The sequence below is a fragment of the Squalius cephalus genome (genome assembly GCF_949319135.1).
Source record: "Squalius cephalus genome assembly, chromosome: 2".
Lineage (NCBI taxonomy): Eukaryota > Metazoa > Chordata > Actinopteri > Cypriniformes > Leuciscidae > Squalius > Squalius cephalus.
The window spans coordinates 18,721,272-18,742,956 of NC_137123.1; the positions used below are offsets into that span (position 1 = coordinate 18,721,272).

Sequence of the window (21,685 nt, forward strand, 5' to 3'; positions counted from 1 at the left end):
ACCCAGTGCCGCCCGCTCTCACACACTGCCAGACACATCACAAATCCCTTCACCTGCACGTCTACACACATTTCCTTTTTGTATTTAGCTTGATGTGTCAATGGAAAGGCGCTTAATGTGGGGCGTCATTTTTTTTGTTTGTTTGTTTGGAGTCCATGCCAGCTGCCCTGAATTTGATCTATTGAAGGAAGAAAAGAAAGAAAGAAAAATGAAAAGTGAGAGCGATGAGGAGGGAGGCTGATCTATGAGAATGATTGGCTGTTTTTTTTTCAGCCAATGAGAGAGGCAGCAAAGTGTCTCCATCCCCATTCAATTGCAAAAGTCCGTGACTGATTGCAATCGGATAAATAAATGGAAAAAGCAGGATGAAAAGGGAATTGAACGAGGAAAATGAACAAAGAAAAAAGTCAGATGGAGAAGAGCAGGGCATCTAAAGCCAGAAATATACTTTACGCAAGTATGCAAATACAGACAGGAATGCTTAGTCTGGTACCTGTTTTTTTTCTATTGTACATATTTATTATTATTAATATTTTTTATTATAATTTTGCACTGTTTACATTTACATTCTGTACCAATTGTTTACATTAGTTTATATTTATACTTTTGGAATGGGTGTGTGTGCACTTTTCGAATGAGACAATAAACGTATTCAACTCAATTCAAATACATATTAGTGTGTGTTATTGTTGCGTAAAACATTTCAGTACTCAAGGAGGCGCTAGAGTTTCCTTAAAATATCTGTACCACTAAACCTGTTATTTTATTATCCAGATAGCTAGATATAAATGTAAACTGTTTAACTAACTTTTAGAGAAAACCGACCATAGCAGACGATATTTTAAGCAAATGCGCACTATGCGCTCTGAACATTTTTAGAAAACGCAGCGACAGGTGAAATTAAACTTGCGTAGCTCCAACTGTCTGTGTTGGTGTACTTGCGTAAGGTATTTTTCGGGCCTAATAGTCAAAAATCGTGGCCCTATCACTCAAAGAGTTGATGAGTTGTTTTAGCGCAGCGGTAATGGGGCGATTTCAAGGGCTCTGGTGGGTCTGGTGCTTGAGCGGACACTTACAGGGCGAGGCCGGGGAGCCGACTCCGCTCTCGGGGTGTGTGTGGCTGGATTTGTGCTCGGGCAGGGGGAGGGGCATCGGCACCGGTCGCGCTACCGGAGGAGGAGGAGGTGGCAGTAAGAAGGAGCCGGGCAGTTTGTTCTGACCGCTCCCGTTATGCTGCAGATACACACACACACACACATACAGATGATGAGGGGGTGAAAGAGGCACACACACACACACACACACACACAGACAGATACAGAAATGTGGAGGCGTGCAATCACAAAAGGTGAGATTGGAATGTTACAAACGTACAGAGACATTGAAAACTTAATAAACATACACACATCCACTGAGTTATTAAAGTGTCGTCATAAAATTTTGGTTCGGATCAGTTTTGAAAGAGGCAAAAACTTCAGCTACATCTATTTCACAAACTGACTTTTAGCTAAAATCCACCTTTAAAATTATGATTTGCCCTCTCACAATTTTAAATCATGTTACAGCATTTTATTTATAAAACTATTGCAATTCTCTCCAACCAACAAAAGACTAATATTAAATGTTTATTTAATTTACTTTTATTTATTTATTAATAATTCTTAAATTATTATTTTTATAATAATTATTTTAATGTAATTATTATTATATAATCATTTAATTATTATAAATTAAACATTTATTTTCTATAGTTCATACAATAAAAGTGAATGGAGCTCCGAAAAGGACATAAAAGCATCATAACAGTAGTTCATTTGACATGAGCACTATATTTCGTTTTGTGTGAGGAACAGATCGAAATTTCAGTGTTTCCTCAAAGAAAAACATCCCTCAAATCTCATGTGTACCTGCGTTTCATCAAAACATAATTACTTCAATTTCAGTCTTTTCCTAACACAAACTATGCTAGGACTTGAGATACAATGCACAAGTTAAATGGACTACATTTATTTTAAATAAATTTTCCCCTTATTTTAGAGAAATATAACGTTTTTTTTAAGCTTGGCAGTGGTGCAAAGAAAATAGATGCTAAATGAACTGAAGGACTAAACTGATAGGGCTTATAATCCACATGATGAACCTTTAATTTTAAAAAATTAACATGCAATCATTGCTCAGCACAGCCATATCTGTTTTGAAAAATATATTTTAGTGTTTCATGACACAAGGATGAGAGGATGAAATCAAACTCAAAACATGAAAAACGGAGACTGTCAAGTGTTAGATAATGGAGAGAAAGAGAAAGGAAGAGAAAGAGAGAGGGACTTTAGCAGAGATGTGTGTCAGTGTGTGTGTGTCCTGTCCACTGGTGCTGTTTGAATCGTGATGATGGTGTGTGTGTGTGTGTGCGTGTGTTACCTGTGCCCCCGGCTGCCCCGAGCCGTCAGCACAGACGAACTGGACGAACTCTTTGAGCGGGTCCTGATGGTGGTGATAGCGGATGGTGGGGTGGGTGAAATATGGACTGGACTGCTGGATGATGGAGGGAGCAGGGAAATGAAGGGCAGAGGCTGAGGCACGCGGACTCCCTGAGAAAGAGAGAGAGGAAGAGTGAGCGATACGTGCATGAGATACACAGCACAATGGGATATTAGCATTTGTGTGTGTGTGTGTGTTCATATAAACCTAAATTCTTCATCATCCCTCTTAAAATAATGTCCTTTCCTTAAAGGAATAGCTCACCTAAAAATGAACATTTTGAATTTATTCAGCCACATGAAACACAAAAGGAGACCTAAAGCAGAATGTTCACGCTGCTGTTTTCCATTCAGTGAAAGTGACCTCTTTAAAGACTCTTAAATCTCATTTATTTAATCACAAATGGTGCCTTAAGACCAAGCAAGACAAAGATTCTCAGTAAATGACTTAAAATCCATGGAGATTTCGTATGCTACCATTCAAAAAGTTTGGAGTCAATAAGATTTTTGTTTAGATCCTTTGAAAGAAGTCTCTTCTGCTCACCAAGGATGCATTGATTTTGATCAAAAATAACAGTAACATTTTTAAATATTATTACCATTTAAAATAACTGTTTTCTATTTGAATATATTGTCAAATGTAATTTATTCCTGTGATCAAAGCTGAATTTTCAGCATCATTACTCCAGTCTTCAGTGTCACATGATCCTTCAGAAATCACTCTAATATTGTGATTTGATGCTCAAGAAACATTTCATATTATTTTCAATGTTGAAAACAGTTGTGCTGCTTTTGTGGAAACCGTGATACTTTTTTTCAAACAAAGCATTTATTTGGAATATTAATCATTTATAAATGTCTTTACGGTCACTCTTACCCATTTTAATGCATCCTTGCCGAATAAAGAAATAAAGCACATAAGTTATATAGACTAAATCAACAGTGTAAATGTTTGCACCTTGACAGCTTCCTATTCACTTCTGTTATATGGAAAAGAGCAGCATGAACATTCTGAGTAACATCTCTTTTCTTTATCCACATGAGAAAATAAGGTTTGGAAAAACATGGGGATGAGTAAATGTTGACAGAAATTCATTTTTGGATATACTGTTTTTTTAAATGCCATTTTCACCATCCTCTCTTTCCTCTTTATCTATCTCATCCTGTCCCTCTTTTTTGTCTATGTCTAACTCCCTCTTTTTCTTCAGTCTTTCATTTTTTTGGTGCTTCTTAATCTCATTAGGTACTGGGCAGGAGCCAGGCGCTATGGGGTGCCAACACACACACACACACACACACACACACAAACACACACAAATGCACTCATAAACGCCCTCTCTCACACACACACACACACACACACACACACACACACACACACACACACACACAAACACAAACAAAAACGGTATCTTCTCAATCTCCAAAGAGTTATTCATCACTCACAAAAGCAAACCACAGTATCTCTTTCACAACAGCGGCCAACATCCATCCATAACACACACAAACGCATTAGAAACGGCATCGAGACAGTCTTTCTCATACGCACGCATTTTGCCCTCTTCCCCCGGCCTAACGCAAACCTTGCTTTTTCCACTGTCTCGACTCTGCATAAACATCCTAACCAGAAGCGTCTGCCGTAGAAAAACTTCCATAATCACACGCACGTATAATCCATTTAAAGCTGGCGCTCTCTGTCCCGCTGACCTTTACTTGATTAGGCCTCGCCGGCTGCAGTCGGACCCGAACGGATAGGAATTCTGCGATTTCCCAGGGCCATCGGATGGGATTAAACATCCGGGACGTCGGGGACAACACGGGAGGGAGCTTTGAATCGCTCTCCTTTGGGTGGGGATGGAGATGTTTCGAGTGGCCTGTGAGAGTGCAGTCTTAATGCCTCTGAATATCATCGTTTTACTGACGGGATTTTCATGGCGTTCCGAACACGCCTGCCAAGAAGAGCATCATCCCCCACATACACACACTCCCCTTCACATTTTGTCCTGTGCCAATATGAATGACAGCATGCCTGTATAACAAGCAACATGCTCGCTGGCTAATTTTAAAAACGCAGAGAACGAAATGCACAGTTTTTATACGATTCTCTTGGCCACGCATCTGTTACGCATTGGGAAGCTTTCTAAACATTTCCTCATGGCTTCTCCCGTTTGTGTCTCCGTCCCTCTCCTTCTCTTTTCTTCAACCGCAAAATAGTCTCTGGTGATTCACATGGAAGTTGAAATAAGAATGTTTGAAATGAGAACAAAATCAGCGAATCAAGAACTCAACTCTGACATTCTGCACACTGTTCTTTAATGATTGAATGATTTAACCAATCGTCGCAAAGAGATGTACAAATGTCTTGGAAATTTTGCATTAAATCAAACATTTTCAGTAGGGATTCTGGTTCTGATTGGATTCTTTTAAAAATTCAGATTCCTTATCAATCCTTTTAGTAATTTTGGAGTAAAAAGAAAAAAACATTTCTTCCTGCATTTACTCGGAAGCCTGTTGCCAAATTATAAGATAAGATTTGAACAGAACAGACATAACACATCTGAAACAATTCAATATGATTCTTGCAAAAGACTTGAGTTTATAGTTGTATGAAACCAAAAAAAACAAGTCTTAAGTACAATGTAACCCAGCATTCTTGGTGTATCGTGGAGTGAAACACGACGAAAGGAACAACCTGAAATTCAGCAAGCATGCCTGACTGCTCTGAGCCGATTCAGAAGTATTTTTGGTTTACTAAAAAGAATCGACTCATAAGTGTCATTTGTTTGGACTACACAGCTCAAGTTGTATTTTTAGCACTGTATATTTTAGAAGCGGCACATACAGATAAATAAGCGGTGCGGGGAACACTGTCAGAGTATTTTAAGTACGATTTTTGTCCACAATGGTCGCAGAATGCACATCTGACATCTGCTAAACAGAAGACGAGAATCGACACTTGGCCCCAACCCAAGCAAAGGTTTTAAACTCTCAAACTCTAAACTTTGAAAAAGATTTATTTGCTTAACACATAATTTGCTTAAAATAAAATGTAATAAAATGTAGGTCACACATTTAAAGAAACATGAGGACATTTCCACCAAACACACTTGAAAAATGGAGGTAAAAGCTGTGGATGAAATGATGATGAGAGAAGAGAGGAAAAGATGGAGAGCAAGAGGGTACGTAGATGGATGGTGTCGTTCATAAACTGTGGCAGCTCCTCACTCTCTCTGTCTCTCTGCCCAGCCAATCAGAGGTCTCCATCAATAACTCGCCACTGTTTAGAGCCAATCAGATGCCACTGAGGGCAATTTTGGACTAGTGTGGTGCCATGACAGAACTTTTGGACCAATCAGAAGCCTACGCTGCAATCTAATACTTTAAATCCCTCCTTTCCCCCTCCATTCTCTCTCTCTCTCTCTCTCTCTCTCTCCCTGCTGGAGTGTGTCTGTCTCACCTGGTCTCACGCCTGCCAGCATGGGCAGCGGGTGGTGTGTGAAGGCCATTCGGGGGGACCTCGTCTGTGCTGACAGGGCGCTGAAATCGAATTTCCCCGCTGGCTTCTTTAGAGACCCGGGAGAGGACAACCCTGCCAGAAACCACACGTCAACAACAACAACAGCAGCAGGGCACAGCACACACCAATCAAACACTCGCTGACTAGCTCAACTAACTTGACGGATCATTTTTGGTTTTTGAAGGGAGGGGACTGATTTATGAAAAACTTAATGAGCATGTTCACTTGTTTCGAGGTAATCGTCTGTCTTCTCATTTTAATACCAGCAATGCTGACGAACGGAACAAATCAAAATGGGCGGTATGACCAAAAACTTTAATTAAAAAAGCCATTTTATATTACTGTAACAGTATACACATCACAATTTTTACTAGAATTTTATTTTAATAACTATTTGGTAATGTCTATTATTGGATAATCTAGTAATCTAAATAAAAGATACTTCATCATATTTGACTATTTTTTATATTTATTTGGAAATTGATCGACAAGTTGTAATATTTTGTAATATCATTAAAAAAAATTTATAGAAAATGAACGATACATGTTATCAGTGAAGCGCTTGAGTTAAAAGACTTAAAAACAGCATAATTCATATTATAAAAATGATAGTTCTGATTCTAAAATCTGGATGAGCCACACTGTAAAATATACAAAATGCACACACACATGAACAAGTTTCGAAGTTGCTTGCCGACCATGAACAACTAAATTCAGCTTCACTACTCCTTTAAAAAAAAAACAAGTTACTCCACGTCTTGGCTTGTTTGGTTCGCGTCCTGCTTTGTATTTTCACATTCCTCCACGTTTCTTTGCCGCCCTTAATGTGTAAATAACGTAAAGCAGTCCTGTCCTCAAATAGCCAAGCATATATAGCCTGTAGCAGTATAAACGTTGACACATTTCTACCTTCGCAAAGTGTATAGCGTCATGCCACCCAACCGTAGTCTTCTGTAAGTGTTCCTAAACTATTAAATTAGCAACACCTCAACTGGTTCAATCCATCACCAGAAAGATGAAAGAGATGAAAATAACATGAAAAGGTGAGAAATAGCAGGAGAAAGTGATAACAGAACAGGGATGGCTCATAATTGGAAGATAACCAAAGAACACACAGACACACACACACACACAGACACACACAGTCCTCCTGGCACCCATTGCTCACCGTTACTCATACACACAGACTTGAACTTCACTTCAGTTCGATGCTATTTTTTCCTCTCTACATTACAAGGCATTAAATCCCATTTCAGCTTAATTCCCCTTTCTCAGTGCACTTTTGAGTGCGTTTGTTCTCACATGTGTGTATGCGTGTGTGTGGGAGTGTGCAAATGCGTCTGAAAGTGTTAAGTCTGTACATGGATATTTATCACAAAATGTGTACACATGCACACAACACACTCTCGCCACCTGGTTCTTTTGAAATAAGAAATTGATGCACTATAAAAATAGATATTCCAGTTTTGTTTTTCTCTCCCCGTTTTAAGATTAATTTACATATTACTCCGGTATATTTCAAATTAATAAACTGAAATGAATGGTGCACTTACACAACCATTAAAAAGTGACTTGAGCCTTCAGAAACATTTCTTATTATTATCAATGTATCAATGCTTTTTCATATTTTTTTGTGGAAACCGGGATAAATTTGTTTCTGGATTCTTTGATGAATAGAAAGTTTAAAATTTAGCATTTGTTTGAAATGGAACAATTTTGCAACATTATGAATGTTTTACTGTCACTTTTGGTTGATTTAATGCATCCTTGCTGAATTAAAGTATTAATTTTAGTTCATTTCTTTGCATATAATTGAAATAATCTTACTGACCACCTACTTTTGAATGGTAGTAGATTATGACATCTATACCAGATATATATACCTTGACTGGTTAACATGGTCAAAGAGAGGCTAAAAAAATATTGTGTAAAACTAAAATAATTTTAGTGCATGAAACCTATGTTAACATTATAAAAGGACATCATGGGGGAAAATGCAGTGAAAGGCATTGCTATCCGATTATGACATTCACACACAAACGCAGAGCAGATGTCTCCCACTACTGTAGATACACGGAAGAGCCATCTGGGACCAGAACACAGACTGAGAGTGTGTGTATGTGTGTGTGTGTGGTTAATGCATGGACAGAAGATGCACCTGTGTTGTGCATTTTCTCAGTGTTTGTTTGTGTGTTGCTCTGACTTCGACTGGCCCATCTGGGTTCTTCCAACACTTCTTGCTGATTGTGACTAAGGTATTCATTTAGTTTAGTGTCTTAGGTACCCCTAAAGCCCCTTCATCAACACTAAACCTCTCATATTATAATGCATAACATCAAACTTTATCATTAAAGTGACTTCAATGGTGGTAAACAACAAACAAATCAATAACATGGGTGAAAAACAGACTAACCAAGCAGCACTTTCATTCTGCTCTTTAGCTGACACCTGATGCACTGTCCTGTCCTGACACTGTCCTGTCTTCTCCCACTGCTTGTGTACATGTGCAAGTGTGTGTGGTGTGTGTTCTAACCATGGTATGGAAACTGCACGCCATCATTCTCATGTTTTATCTTCCTCTCTTGAACACCCGTCAAATGGTGCTGTACTGCAACTGGAGAAGGGAATTGTTAACAGGGAAGAAGGTCATGATGGTCATGGTGTGTTTAATGCCTTTTCCACCGACATGGTGCCGGTGCTCAGTCTGGCCTCATTCCACACATTTCCACTCAACTTAAAAACCGTCTTGTTCTTTGGGACTTCCTCCTTGGTTGTCTTAAAACACAAACTGCTATGATGTCAGTGGCTGACGTGAGGGTTCTCACCATGTATAGTTTTCAAATCAACAACTTAGTTTGACTGAACTCATGGAAAATAAAACTAGATTCTAGATAAACTAGAATTAATAGGGTTGGGATCCGAGAACAAATATTAAAATGTTTATTATTTTTAATATTAGAACCAAATTATTTTCATGATATTTGGTTCCACATAAAAAGGTAGATAGTCTAATTTGAATCTGAAAAGTACGGCTAATTAGCCATAACTAATTGCTAGTTGGTCGGACTAGTTCTTAAGACACAGTCTTAACTTAGCGGCTATGTTTATGCAACTGTTCTCATTCTTTCTTTCCTGTAACAAGAAGCTACAAGAGTTTATGTTAAAATTAAATGTAAGACATAATGGGGGAGTTTTAATTATAAACAAGTATGAAATACAAAGGGACACTTATTTTGAAATGTCTATGCTTTACTATTTCCAGCTGCATTCTTACAACAATCTACAACAAATTACAAACATCATAAAGTAAAGACTGTCATTATTCATCAAATGTAGATCATAAGCAATCTAGCCAAATTTGTTAAGCTTAGTGTGATTATTATTAAAATAGAATTATAATAATTACATTAGGCTGTATCACAATTCCTGTTTTTCAATCTTCAAATTTAAATCATAATGGTTTCACGGGAATTCGCATATATGCGTCACTCGCCCGTGCGTGTCTTGCCATATCAGTAAATAGAGTTAATGAATGTTTTATGAGCAGTATGATAACCATATTCATCCGCAAAGTCACACAGAGCTGAAGCAAAACTAAAAAAAGGTTCTTCCGCAAAATGCATGCAATTAACCGTAAGAGGGACAAAAGTTACATAGTGCACCTTTAATTTTATATTAATTATACTTAATCTGACTGAATATAGGACATTTTAAGAGTTTTTAAAGGGATAGTTCACCCAAAAATGAAAATTAGCCTTCACCCTCAAGTCATCCTAGGATCCTGTCATGAACACTTTTTGTAGTGTTTGAAGTCTGTTTGTAGGCAGTTTATGTTGTACAATAGTAACTGAAATCTTTGTTCGGCTTTCAAGTTAGTGGAAATGTGGGCTTGTGCTCAAAGGTGACTGCTACAGTTTGGCAGAGACCAGACTCAGGCATCAGCACCGTTTCAGTGTAAAAGCCGTATTTGTGTGTAAATGCGATGCTCACCTGCATCAACGTCATTTGGCCAGCCACTGGACTGAGAGCTGGTGCCGGCCGGAGAACGACTGGAGTAGAAGACATCATCAACAGGACTCTCCATCTCACTGTCATCTATAGACTTGCGCTTATTAGAGCTGCAGAGAGAGAGAGAGAGACCGAGCGAGAGGTTATTAAATGCCCCTGTGATAGATTCCTGTAGACAGGCAGAGAGAAACACAGAAAAAGGTGCAGAGATACAGAAGACTGTGACAGACTGAGTACCTCCGAGGAAGACTGGCGTACAGCTCCACCTCAGACCTACAGCGCAAGAAGAACGACAGACAAGGGGGAAAACAGAAGGAAGAACAAAAAGGAGAGCAAGACAGATCAAATTTCCACTGAAGAGAGACTGAAACAGGCACAAACAGCAGGTATATGGGTGTGTGTGTGTGTGTGTGTGTGTGTGTGTGTGTGTGTTCACCTTGTGGATGGAGGAGAGGCAAGCGAACGTCTGCCAAGTGCTACTTGGTTGATATTGTAGTAACTGGGACTTTCCAGATCCGCAAGTGAGAAATTAGGACCTGATGCTGTTGCAACTGGGGCTGCAGAAGAGATAAGAATGTTGGAGAACTTTTGAAACGTAAAATCTGAAACGTAAAACTTGGAAATCGAACTTAGAGTGAAGTAACTAATGAATCTATGCTAAATTAATGTAACACCGTGTCCTAACCAGACGCGATGTGATAAGATTCCAGCGACAAATAATTTGTCTGTCCACACTAGACACGACGTGACTGCAAGATGCGTCGAAATCAATTAAAACCCACAGCCAATCAGAACAGCGTGTGGGCGGAGTCTCGCGGCGAGTGCACAGCACCAGTAGTAATCTTGATGGCAATCACAAGAAAATGGATAAGTAGCTACATAATCAAATTCACAAATATTACACCATTTAAACATTACTAAAAATACATAGGCTACTGAGTTACTAAAACTATCTTTGTCAAAGAATAGACTTGTTTGTTCATAGTTTGAATGTTCTTGTTTCCATTTGTTTAATTTCAAGATCTGAGGTAAATTATCCATTGTTGCTTTTACAGCTACAAAGCTGGAGCACTAAATGATATTCAAATCCACATTACACGCTTTTAACATTAAATAAAGCACATAAACAGTACCTGAGATTATCATTGCCACACTTTGTGTTTGTTGCTCCAGCGCGACGTCGCAGAAAAATAGAAACCGTTTCTAAAATCTTCGCCGTCGCGGCTGGTTAGGACAAAAACTCTGATTAACATGGAAAATATACCTTTTACCGCATCACGTGTAGTTAGGACACGGTGTAAGATGTATTTCTTACAGAATTTCCTATAGGATTTTTTATTTATATGTTTTTGCAGACCACATCTCAGAAAAAAATGTACAAAAGCTGTCATGGGGCGGTACCCCAAAAGATACTCTAAGACTAATTCTAAGACTAATAATACTCTAAGTTTCTACTTGAAACTCTAAGACTAATTAACTGTACAAATTACCATTACAAATTAGAAATTGGATCAGACATAATAACTTCAGTCAGCAAGTGATTCATCTCAAGACGATTCAATGAGGAAGTTATCTGATTAATTCTTACTACGAATTACATCAATGACTCTTCTGATTCAGTGTTTACTAAACTGATTCATCCACTGATTCATTAATAAGAACCGCAATAATTGAACGAGTTATTCATGAATTGAGCAACAAAATTGAGCTAAATACAGTATTAGTTGCCGTGGCTCTGCAGATTTAAGAAAACACGGGTGGGTGTTACAGCACTTACTCTGAGACACTCGTACCAGCTCGGCTACGTTCCACACTCCTGAAGTCACAAAACAGTCCTGAAAACTCAGATGTCCTGCAGAGAGATAAACACGTGCCTCACTCAACTGGAACCTGGGCTCTGTGATACTAGCATGTTTAAAGAGACCAGTACCACATGCATCAAGCATCAGACTATAGTGAAGTACTTTAATTCAGCAATGATGCATCACATCGGTCAAAAGTGAGAATAAAGACATTTATAATATCACAAAAAATATATATTTCAGTCTGTGTGATTTTTTTTTCTCACCGTTTGGTGGGGGTTTGATGTCTGAGTCTCCTTGTTGACTGGAATTGTCTGATTGCCCAGATTCTGCATTGAGACAAAAACAAAAAAAATATGCATTTAAATGGCAGAAAATGCCTTATATTCAATTATTACTGTTCGAATTGGATTGTTCAGTGACGTTTAGGCACTTGGACACAACGACATTGTGAGCGGATATTTTCAAAATGAGAAACGAGTGTCTGAGTACATATGCATGCAAGTGTGCGTTATCAGCACAGTTTACGGCAGGCTGCGTGTGCATGTGTGCTTGTGGAGGTGTTTATCGGGCGGTTGTGGGTGATAAGGGAACACACTGGCCCATGCCAGCACGATTTGATAGAGAGTGTGTAGAGATTAGGACAAATACACCCGCACAAACAAAAGAACAGCAGACTGAACGGAGGAGAAAGAGCGAGACGATCTCTTTTCTCTCCATTTAGCATGTAGTCTCCATCTCTGTCACTCTCTCTCTCTTTCTCTTTTTCTGGAGTTCTGGCAGCCATTTTAGTCTTTGGCAGCCATCTTAGTATTGGCGGTGTACACACATTCCTGCTAGCTGACGACACACACACACAAACATAGGCCCAAACCCATGAACACGGCTGGAAAATGTGTACAGTAGGTTGTGTTTCATATGATGGCATACAGCATCCCAGTCCTGTTTGAGCTCACTGATGCTCAAAAAGGGAGGACGATACACTCAGCGACCGTCATTCAGTCTCAATGGAGATTTCTGGCGACATGAGCGACATCTACCATTTTAATTTGCTACGAATTTGAAAGAAGCCCTGGCTGGTGTTACTATTTTGGAGCTTGAACACCTTCTACTATCAGTACACAGAGAAGAGCAGCTGGGATGTTCTTCCAAATGTCACCTTTTGTGTTCCACGTAAGTAAGAAAGTCATGCAGGTTTGTAACGACATGAAGTTGTGCTAATAATGAAGGAACTGTCATTGAACTTTTGCCTATGAGAGTTTTACTACAGACGAGAGCAGTTGGTGTCTCTCGCTCTAGATGAAACCTTACACATGCACACAGATCAGTGCAGACTGCAAAGATTGCAAACTGACTTCACCCACACAAATTATGTTAATACAGTGTGTACTGTTCATCTAGAGCAGCTTCATGAACCTTTTGTTTTTGGTGTGCTGTTGTAGGTGAGGTAAGACACAACAAAAGGAGAGAAAACACCTTTTTAACTACTTTTTCTTTAAGGTTTTAGGTCAGTAAACAACTGCCCCAACTTTAAAAAAAAAATTATATATATATACACTACTATTTAAAAGTTTGAGGTTGGTAATATTTTTTAATGCTTTTGGAAGAAGCGTCTTCTGCTCACCAAGGTTGCATTAATTTGATCCAAAATACACTAAAACAGCAAAATTATGAAACATTAATACAATTTAAAATAACTGTTTTCTATGTGAATATATTGTCAAATGTAGTTTATTCCTGTGATCAAAGCTGAATTTTCAGTATCATTACTCCAGTCTTCATGTCACATGATCCTTCAGATATCACTCTAATATGATGATTTGATTCTCAGGAAACATTTATTATGATTATTATCAATGATGAAAACAGAACTCATATTTTTGTGGAAACTGTGATACTGTACATTTTCAGGATTCATTGCATTAATTTAAAATAGTTTTTTTTTTAGGACTATAAATGTCTTTACTGTCACTTTTGGTCAATTTAATGCATCTTTGCTGATTAAAATAAGTCATTTCTATTAAAAAAAAAAAAATCTTACCCTAAACTTTTCTCTCTTATTATGATTTTGTGAAGAAAATCTTTTTCTAAAAAAAAGTTTACCTTAAAAGTTTTATAAAAGTAGACCATATCAATTGTAAACGGCTTTGCGGACCAAAACTTTGTTAAAACTCCATCATCCACGCCAGCTGTCAAATGGAATTTGTTGCACGTTGCATTAAGTTTCATCATAAGGAGTGAGAAGATGTCCACACATGTCCTTTTAATTATCATTTCTAAAGACATGAGATATGAGACTTTAGGTACGTGTGTGTTTGAACCAATAAAACGATGTCTCTCTCTGACCCAAACAGATGTTAAACCCCATACAGCCACTGTTTTCCTCGCCCCCTCCCTCCGTCCCCGTTTATCAGCATGCAGTTGGGTTTCGCTTAAGAGGTTTAGCATTATGTTGCTAAACATTCTGACCTTTTTTTAATCCATAATGCTCTTAAAGTGTTCCAAAGCACCCTAATCCCCTCCGCCTTCTCACTCTGCACTCATTTATCAGCCAATAGTCATCATTCTCCTTCCTTTCAGCTCTAATTATTTATTTCTCATCCTGAGCTCAGTGTCAGTGAAATATCTCATAGCTCGAGGACATTCGTGTGTGAGCGGTACTGGGTTTTTTGACTGCGAGCGCGCTGGATTACAGATGCTCAGGAGTTACGGAGTCAGACGAGACAAACATCTGTCTGCACTTACACATGAAGAGCTTAAGGGAGCAGCTCGGCGAACGTAAACTCATTTGTGAGGTTATTTCATTAAAAGCAAGCTGGTTTTCAATGTGCATTTGTGTGTGTACATTTTTTCTATGTATGCATGTGTAAGTCTGTGTATGAAGGAGCAGGTGTGTGAGATTGGTTTCGGCACAGCCTGTCACCCATCTGTGTGCCCGTCTGCAGCCAGAGTCTGCCAACACAACACACACACACACACACACACACACACACAGAGAGAGAATGGAGAAAGAGACACACATAAGCAGAGAGACAAGACAAGAGAGCAGAAAAATAAAAATAGAGATGCATCTTTCACACATAAATCTAAGCATCTCCATCAGTGTGTGGACATAAATAGCTTTAACACACACACACACTCACTCACACCAGCGTGATGCACCCTGGCTATTGAAGACATGTGATTTGGGCTCTTTACAAGCTTTTGACTTGATCCGAACCCCAGGAGAACCCTTGTCCACAAAGACAGACAGAGGAGGATTGAGAAGGTCGAATATTAATCGCACTGTGTTTCTCAAATCACTACAGAAATAATAATCGCCCAATGACAGATCATAATTTGTTTCAAAAGAACTATTCTATTCTGTGCTACTCTGCTCTATTTTGTTCTATTCTACTATTTTCAATTATATTCTATTGTAAAAGCCTGCCCAGCCTGTCACATTCGAACTCAAATTCAAGAAAAATTTATATTTTTGCGTAGTAAATTATTTATTTACTATTATTTACATAGTAAAATTATTTTAATTATTTACATTAAATTGATCAAAAGTGACAGTAAAGATATAATGTTACAAAAGATTTCAATGCTGAACTTTTTTTAAATGTAATGTGCAAAATCATATTCTCTTAATTTTATTTAAAATTTTATTTTATATATATAATTTTTATTAATATATATATATATATATATATATATATATATATATATATATATATATATATATATATATATATATATTTGAGAATGTACTATTTATGTACAATACTGAACAATTCAGTGGATAAATATTCTGAATTTCCATCTAATTATGTAAAAAGATGCAATGATTCATGAAAAAGAAGAAACAATTTTCTTTATGCTAAATATAAAGTGGCTTTTGGGGGTTTCACCATTGGATGTGACCTGGTGATGATTTCCTGAGGTTTACCTCTCACAGGCATTTGAAGTCTGTTCTACTTGTGTCCAGTAGGGGGCTCCTGAGGGCATGTAAACAGCGAGGGAAAAGCCCTAGAGCTTTGGGAGACAGCAGGTGATGTGATTTGGGCCATTTCAGGGCAGTCACAGGTGAGCAATTTCACATCAACAAACATCACCTTTCAGTGTCAATAAAAATAAACACAGTTTGTTGACACTTGGGGTTTGATCGCTGTGGTTGTCTTTCTCAACAGTACAAGCACAAGGCCAATAAATTACATCATAAGCACAATCTTATGCAATACAAACTATCTATCAATCGGCGCTATCTAAGGCCGAATCTGGAGAGATTCAGCAGGATGTGCATCGATTTTTTGTGTATGTGTGTGAGAGTGTGTCCTCAGAACAACCCATGACCCAGACAGGATGTGACTGTTAAATAGGCTTCACAATAGTTCAGTGTGTGAAGCGCTGCACAGGATACCAGGTATAACACACACACACACACACGTTGGGTTGCCATGTTTTATGGGGACTTTCCATAGACAAAATTATTTTTATACTGTACAAACTGTATATTCTATCCCCTAACACTAACCCAACCCATCATAGAAAAAAACTTCATTTAGTGTGATTTATAAGCTTATTTCCTCATGGGGACAAAAAATATCCACATGAGAACAAGGACATTTTCTCCCCATAACATAGAGAATACCTGAACCACACACACTTTTGATCAATTTAATGCATCCTTGCCGAATAAAACTATTAATTTGAAAAACAAACTTCTCTATGCTAACACCACACTAGCATCACAGCGGTGAGTTTTGCGCACAGCAGCACCACTCGAGTTCTTCAGAAAATGCCTAAATCTTTTTGGATAGAGCCACAGAGATCCACCGAACTGATCATGTGATGTAAAAACGCCACTTTGTGCCACAGAAAGAGAAAGAAAGTGATACAAAGAGAAAGAGCCTGAAGGAGGTCTGGGAACAGAAGGTTCTGCCAAAAAAGCCGGGAGAGAGAATTAGGAGGGGGAAGGCAGACGGGATCTGTTGCCAAGGAAAGTGAAGAGAAGAGAGGAGTACACAACATACATCTAGACAAAGAGAACAGAGTGAACAGACAACTAATAGAGGAGGAGAACAAACAGAATAACAGACAGAAGACACACATTGATACATGAACACACATGCACTTTGACCCTAAGTCACGGAGCCAGAAACCTAACTTGCTTGTATGTGGAAGGTGGGGTTTCCTTTTCTAGCCAATCACAGAGCTGGAAACCAAATGCACAGGCCAATGAGATATGGGGGTTCCGATCCAAACTCCGCCCCCTCACAGTTCTTTGTGTATTGTGTAGTTGAAGCACACAGATGCTCACTGATGTCATGAGTGTGTGTTCTGCAGCGGGACGTCTGAGGTCACGGAGGGTCAGCGCACTGTCAGCGTGACAGCTGGACAGGGGAAGAAATTTTACACATGGATACGCATCTTTGAAGCCTTCGAGTTTATCCATGTTGTTTAAAACTAGAAATTGGGGCAACATGCATGCATGCGTGTGTGTTTATGCGCTTATCGGTATGATCCTTTAGCGCTACCGCACTAATAAACCTCACTACATGATAAGAGGATCCAATAAGCTTTTCCCAGAATCCTCAGCGGTCCTAAAAACAAGCAAAAATCTGAGTGTAAACATACATCTTGACGAGGGAGTGCAGACACAGCTGTTCAGTGCTGACCTGAGCTAAGTGTGTGTGTGTGTGTGTGTGTGTGTGGTTTGGCTCTTATCTTATTAAATGAGATAAGAAGCTTGAAGAGGAGTTTGTCCGTCTTGATTCTCACTGTTCGTCACGTCACTAATAATTGGCTGCTGACAGTCTATCAGGTCTTGACGTTGATCTGGGACCTTCGCCTCTCACCCTTTCTGGGGAACGTGGAGTGGGACGGTCCCGGGATTCAGCAGAGGCCTACTGAGCCCTTTATTTTGCAATAGTAACACAAAATAGTTGCCCTCAGGGCCTCAAGGACAAAAATGTCCCCATTGAAACCCATTAAAGCTGCAAAAAAACTTTACTGCAAATCCCAAATCCAACCACTGTGTGCACCAGTACAGCTTTGCTGGCATTTAACAGGGAAAATTTGGTACTGTGCCCAAACAAAATCTTACTGAAAGCTCATTTTGTTTGAGATATCAACCTCAAATTTGGAACACAACTTAGATTTATGACTTAGATTCTCTAGCAGTTTTAGAGTTAAACATGTTTCATAAAATATAGATTTTATATAAAATAATGTTCATAATATATATATATAATTTTTTTTTTTTTTTTACAATAATCTGCCAAGGGTCTGCTTTAAAATGAGACCAAACTTTAATATGTGCTCCCAAGCTTCAAATTTCTATGACAGTTTTTGGACATGAACCTATGCGTAACTTTTTTTTTAAATTGCCACACAAGGGTTAAAATACTGGGCGCCATAATGCTGGAGGGTTTAGTTAGTTGTAAAGGCACTGTTATGCAGTTTCCAAAAATACCATGATAATGGTGAAAATTATGATTTGATTCTTTTTGCACTTAATCAGATTTTTTGCATTTTCACAAAAATCAAGTGAACAATATATTTATTATATACTTTAAGAAGCTTCTCTTAAAAGCTAAAATAGTGAAATTCCTAATATTAATTCCAATAATTCCAAAGCATGTTTGTATTGAAGCACAGAGGTTGAGTAAAAGCATTTATTCAGCAACCACAATCGCAAACAATATAGTCGAGATAGTCGAAGTTTGGATTATTACAGTGAGTTACCGAGAAGGTTTGCTCTCAAAATTGAATTGTAGCAAATAGCACATGCAGCCTCGTTTAAGTAGAAAATCACAATGGAGATCGCCAAAACTTTCATGTTCTTGTATCTGTGTTTTCAGATCATCAGCAGGGTTTTTTTTCAGTGCAGAAAGGAGGAGGAGGAGAAATGAATATATTAATATACGATTAATCATGCAGTCCTATTTTAAAGTGTACTGGTGTGATATTTAGCGTGTTGCTATGCGGTTGCTAAGGGATTGTGGGTGGTTGCTAGGTCGTTACTCGCTGGGCCAAGTCAAAAAATTACTGGTGCCAGATGCATCTGAAACACATTTTGCAACCCATTTTACTTCCAGAATTGATTGGCTCATTGATTGGATAATGAAAAGTTGGAGCGAAGGGGTTAAACATTAAAAGGACTTGGTGACGTCACCTACAAAAGAAAGTCATTTCTGAAGAGGAGCAAATTATTGCATTTTGATGAAAGATTACAAAGATTTTTTTCCCCTCATTAATCATTCACAGTAAAGACAGTCAATTTTAATTTCAATTTGAGGTTCAGGGGTTTTGCCTAAAAAAACACCCCAAATAACATCAAACTCATTTTGTATGAATGACTAATATTTACGGAGCTGTAGAGGGATCAGAAAGCATCATCCTATGAAAATCCATCACAAACAGATCCGAGAATGAGGATTCAAGATGCAGTGTTAAAGTGAACGAGAGCGAAAGAGCCATGAAGGTTTCTCTAGTGGAACTGCAAGTGACTGCATCTGTTTGGCAGCAGCTCAGAAAAGTCTAGTGTTTCAGCCTCCACACACACACACACACAGAAAGCTCAGAGAGAGCTAGTGTTTCAGGCCTCGGCCTCAGGGACTGCTATTCCAGGCTAGTTTATGAAAAACAGCTTTATGTGGAAAAAAAGAGGAAACGTTGGAAGAGAGAGAAGGAGAGAGAGGTTGAGTCTGCAGTTAGAAACAAAGGCCACGTACGCACTGCAAAGTTTTGGGAGTGATAACCTTATTAAAATGACTCCCCAGAGTTACCCTCACATGTGTGTCTGCGATGCAGGAGTGATTCCTGAACACATGAAAGCTGACAAAGTGATTGCCATTTAGTGACGCTGGCGCACAAGAAACACTGATGCACACGGTTTACCTGTTTCACCTGGTAGAATGTGTACCAAAAGAGTCAAGACCAACACACACCTCCATTTAAGTGATTTGCTCACATCAAACCAAGAGAATGGAGACATCTGATAATGCTATTAATTACTTTAAATATGAATCTAGCATTTTTGTTAAAACCTTTACATGAATTATTCACTGCAAACCTCACTTAATAGCTTTTCTGGTATTCTGGTGCATATCCTTACTGGGTACAAACAGATCAGAGTTGAAAAGTTTGGGGTCAATAAAAAAAAAAAAAAAAAAAAAAAACATTAATACTTTCATTCAGCAAGGATGTATTATATTGGTAAAATTGACAGTAAAGATGTATAATCTTACAAAAGATTTACATAGAAAAAAATAGTAAAACAGAAAACCGTCACATTAAATTGTAACAATATTTCACAATATTACTGTACACAATATTATTTTACAGAGGGACATTTTCTCAAGATATCTTAATTTGTGAGTAAATGACAGAATAAAATGTTTTGGGTGAACTATCTCTTGTAGTCTTGTGGCTATACTGTGAAAACAGTATGTATTTTTAATGTTGTCCCCTCACCCCGAAGCGAGCAGGAAGTGAGGTTGGTGTTTAACGTGAGGAATAGAGGAGGAGCCTACAGGCCACAGATGCATCGACTCCAGCAGAGCACAGCTGGGCGGCAGGTGCTGTCTATCATCTGGCATGAAGCGAACCACAATAACCTCAAATGAACCGGCTCTATTCCCGCCCTCAGCAGCCCTCGGGATGAGCGGGACAGACCGCCGCTCAGAAACACCTACAGGCCCAGATGTCATGCACTGCCAGCGATATTTATCATTAAACACTGCTTTCCAGAGCGTGACCACTTCTACAAGATGGATTGTTACAAACTGAGCACAGGCAATGTATAGTTTACTTTTACTGTTTTATACTATTTATACTTTTATACAATAGTTCACCCAAAACTGAAAATGCTTTTATTTACTCACCCTCATGCCGTTCCAAACCTGTATGACTTTCTTTGAAATAAACAAGATTTTTTTTTTTTTTTTTGTCCATATAATGAGACGTTGTGGTCTCATGTTGTTGTGCAGCCCACTGACTTTCACTGTATGGAAAAATTACTGTTAAAATATTCTCCAAAATATCTTATTTTGTGTTTACAGTACTTTACTAGTAGTTGAAAGAAATTTATAGAGGTTTGGAACGACATGAGAAATTTTGTTTTGAACTAACCCTTTATAAGACAATCAGAGCAGATCTAAGTACACTACCATTTAAAAGTTTGTGGCTAACAAGAGGCTAATATATATACATTTTTAATTAATCCTTTTATTTTGAAAAAATGTATCCCGTTTTCCACAAAAAAAATCAAGCAGCACAACTGTTTCAACACTGATAATAATAAATATTGTTGCAGCAAGTAGAATAGAATAGAATAGAATAGAATAGAATAGAATAGAATAGAATAGAATAGAATAGAATAGAATAGAATAGAATAGAATAGAATAAAATATTAGAAGGATTTCCGAAGGATCATGTGACACTGAAGACTGGAGTAATGGTGCTGATTCAAAATTCAAAATAGAAAATGTGTTTGGTTTTTTTGTAATAATATTTCAAAATAGAGAGAACAGAGTTTCTCTCCTCAGGCCATCTACCTCACTGGGCAATATGCAACACTATTTATAATTGTATTTATTTAGCATACCTCTTATTCACATTCCCTTGCATTTGTCTATAACATACATGTACATACATATTGTCTATTTTGTATACTGTGTATTTTTATATGTATATATATATACCCTTGTATATATGCAAGCATACGTGGTGATAAAGCTCATTCTGATTCATAAAAGACATTTAAACATTTTTTGAATGGGACTGTACCTTACTATTTTGGTGCTTTCTTGACAGACAAGGTCATTATGAACTACATACAAAATTCTCATTTGAACAGCTAAAAGGTTTGGAACAAAATGAGAGTGAGTAAATAA

At 38.1% G+C, this 21,685-nt stretch overlaps 1 protein-coding gene across 30 annotated transcripts in view; it reads right to left on the bottom strand.

Annotated features, from left to right (window-relative positions):
* nfixa (nuclear factor I/Xa) overlaps positions 1–21,685 on the bottom strand; it is a 94,126-nt gene that overhangs the window by 5,889 nt on the left and 66,552 nt on the right. For 5 of the 30 annotated variants that reach the window (XM_079857856.1, XM_079857845.1, XM_079857851.1 and 2 more), the window contains 9 exons: positions 12,071–12,133; positions 11,780–11,854; positions 10,439–10,559; positions 10,240–10,275; positions 9,985–10,112; positions 8,528–8,608; positions 5,935–6,066; positions 2,419–2,588; positions 1,077–1,233 (listed from right to left, as the gene is read on the bottom strand). In XM_079857856.1, the coding sequence (XP_079713982.1) occupies positions 1,077–1,233; positions 2,419–2,588; positions 5,935–6,066; positions 8,528–8,608; positions 9,985–10,112; positions 10,240–10,275; positions 10,439–10,559; positions 11,780–11,854; positions 12,071–12,133 (963 nt within the window). The remainder of the gene's footprint in view (positions 1–1,076; positions 1,234–2,418; positions 2,589–5,934; positions 6,067–8,527; positions 8,609–9,984; positions 10,113–10,239; positions 10,276–10,438; positions 10,560–11,779; positions 11,855–12,070; positions 12,134–21,685) is intronic. The other 25 variants (XM_079857874.1, XM_079857873.1, XM_079857850.1 and 22 more) reach the window with 7 other exon arrangements.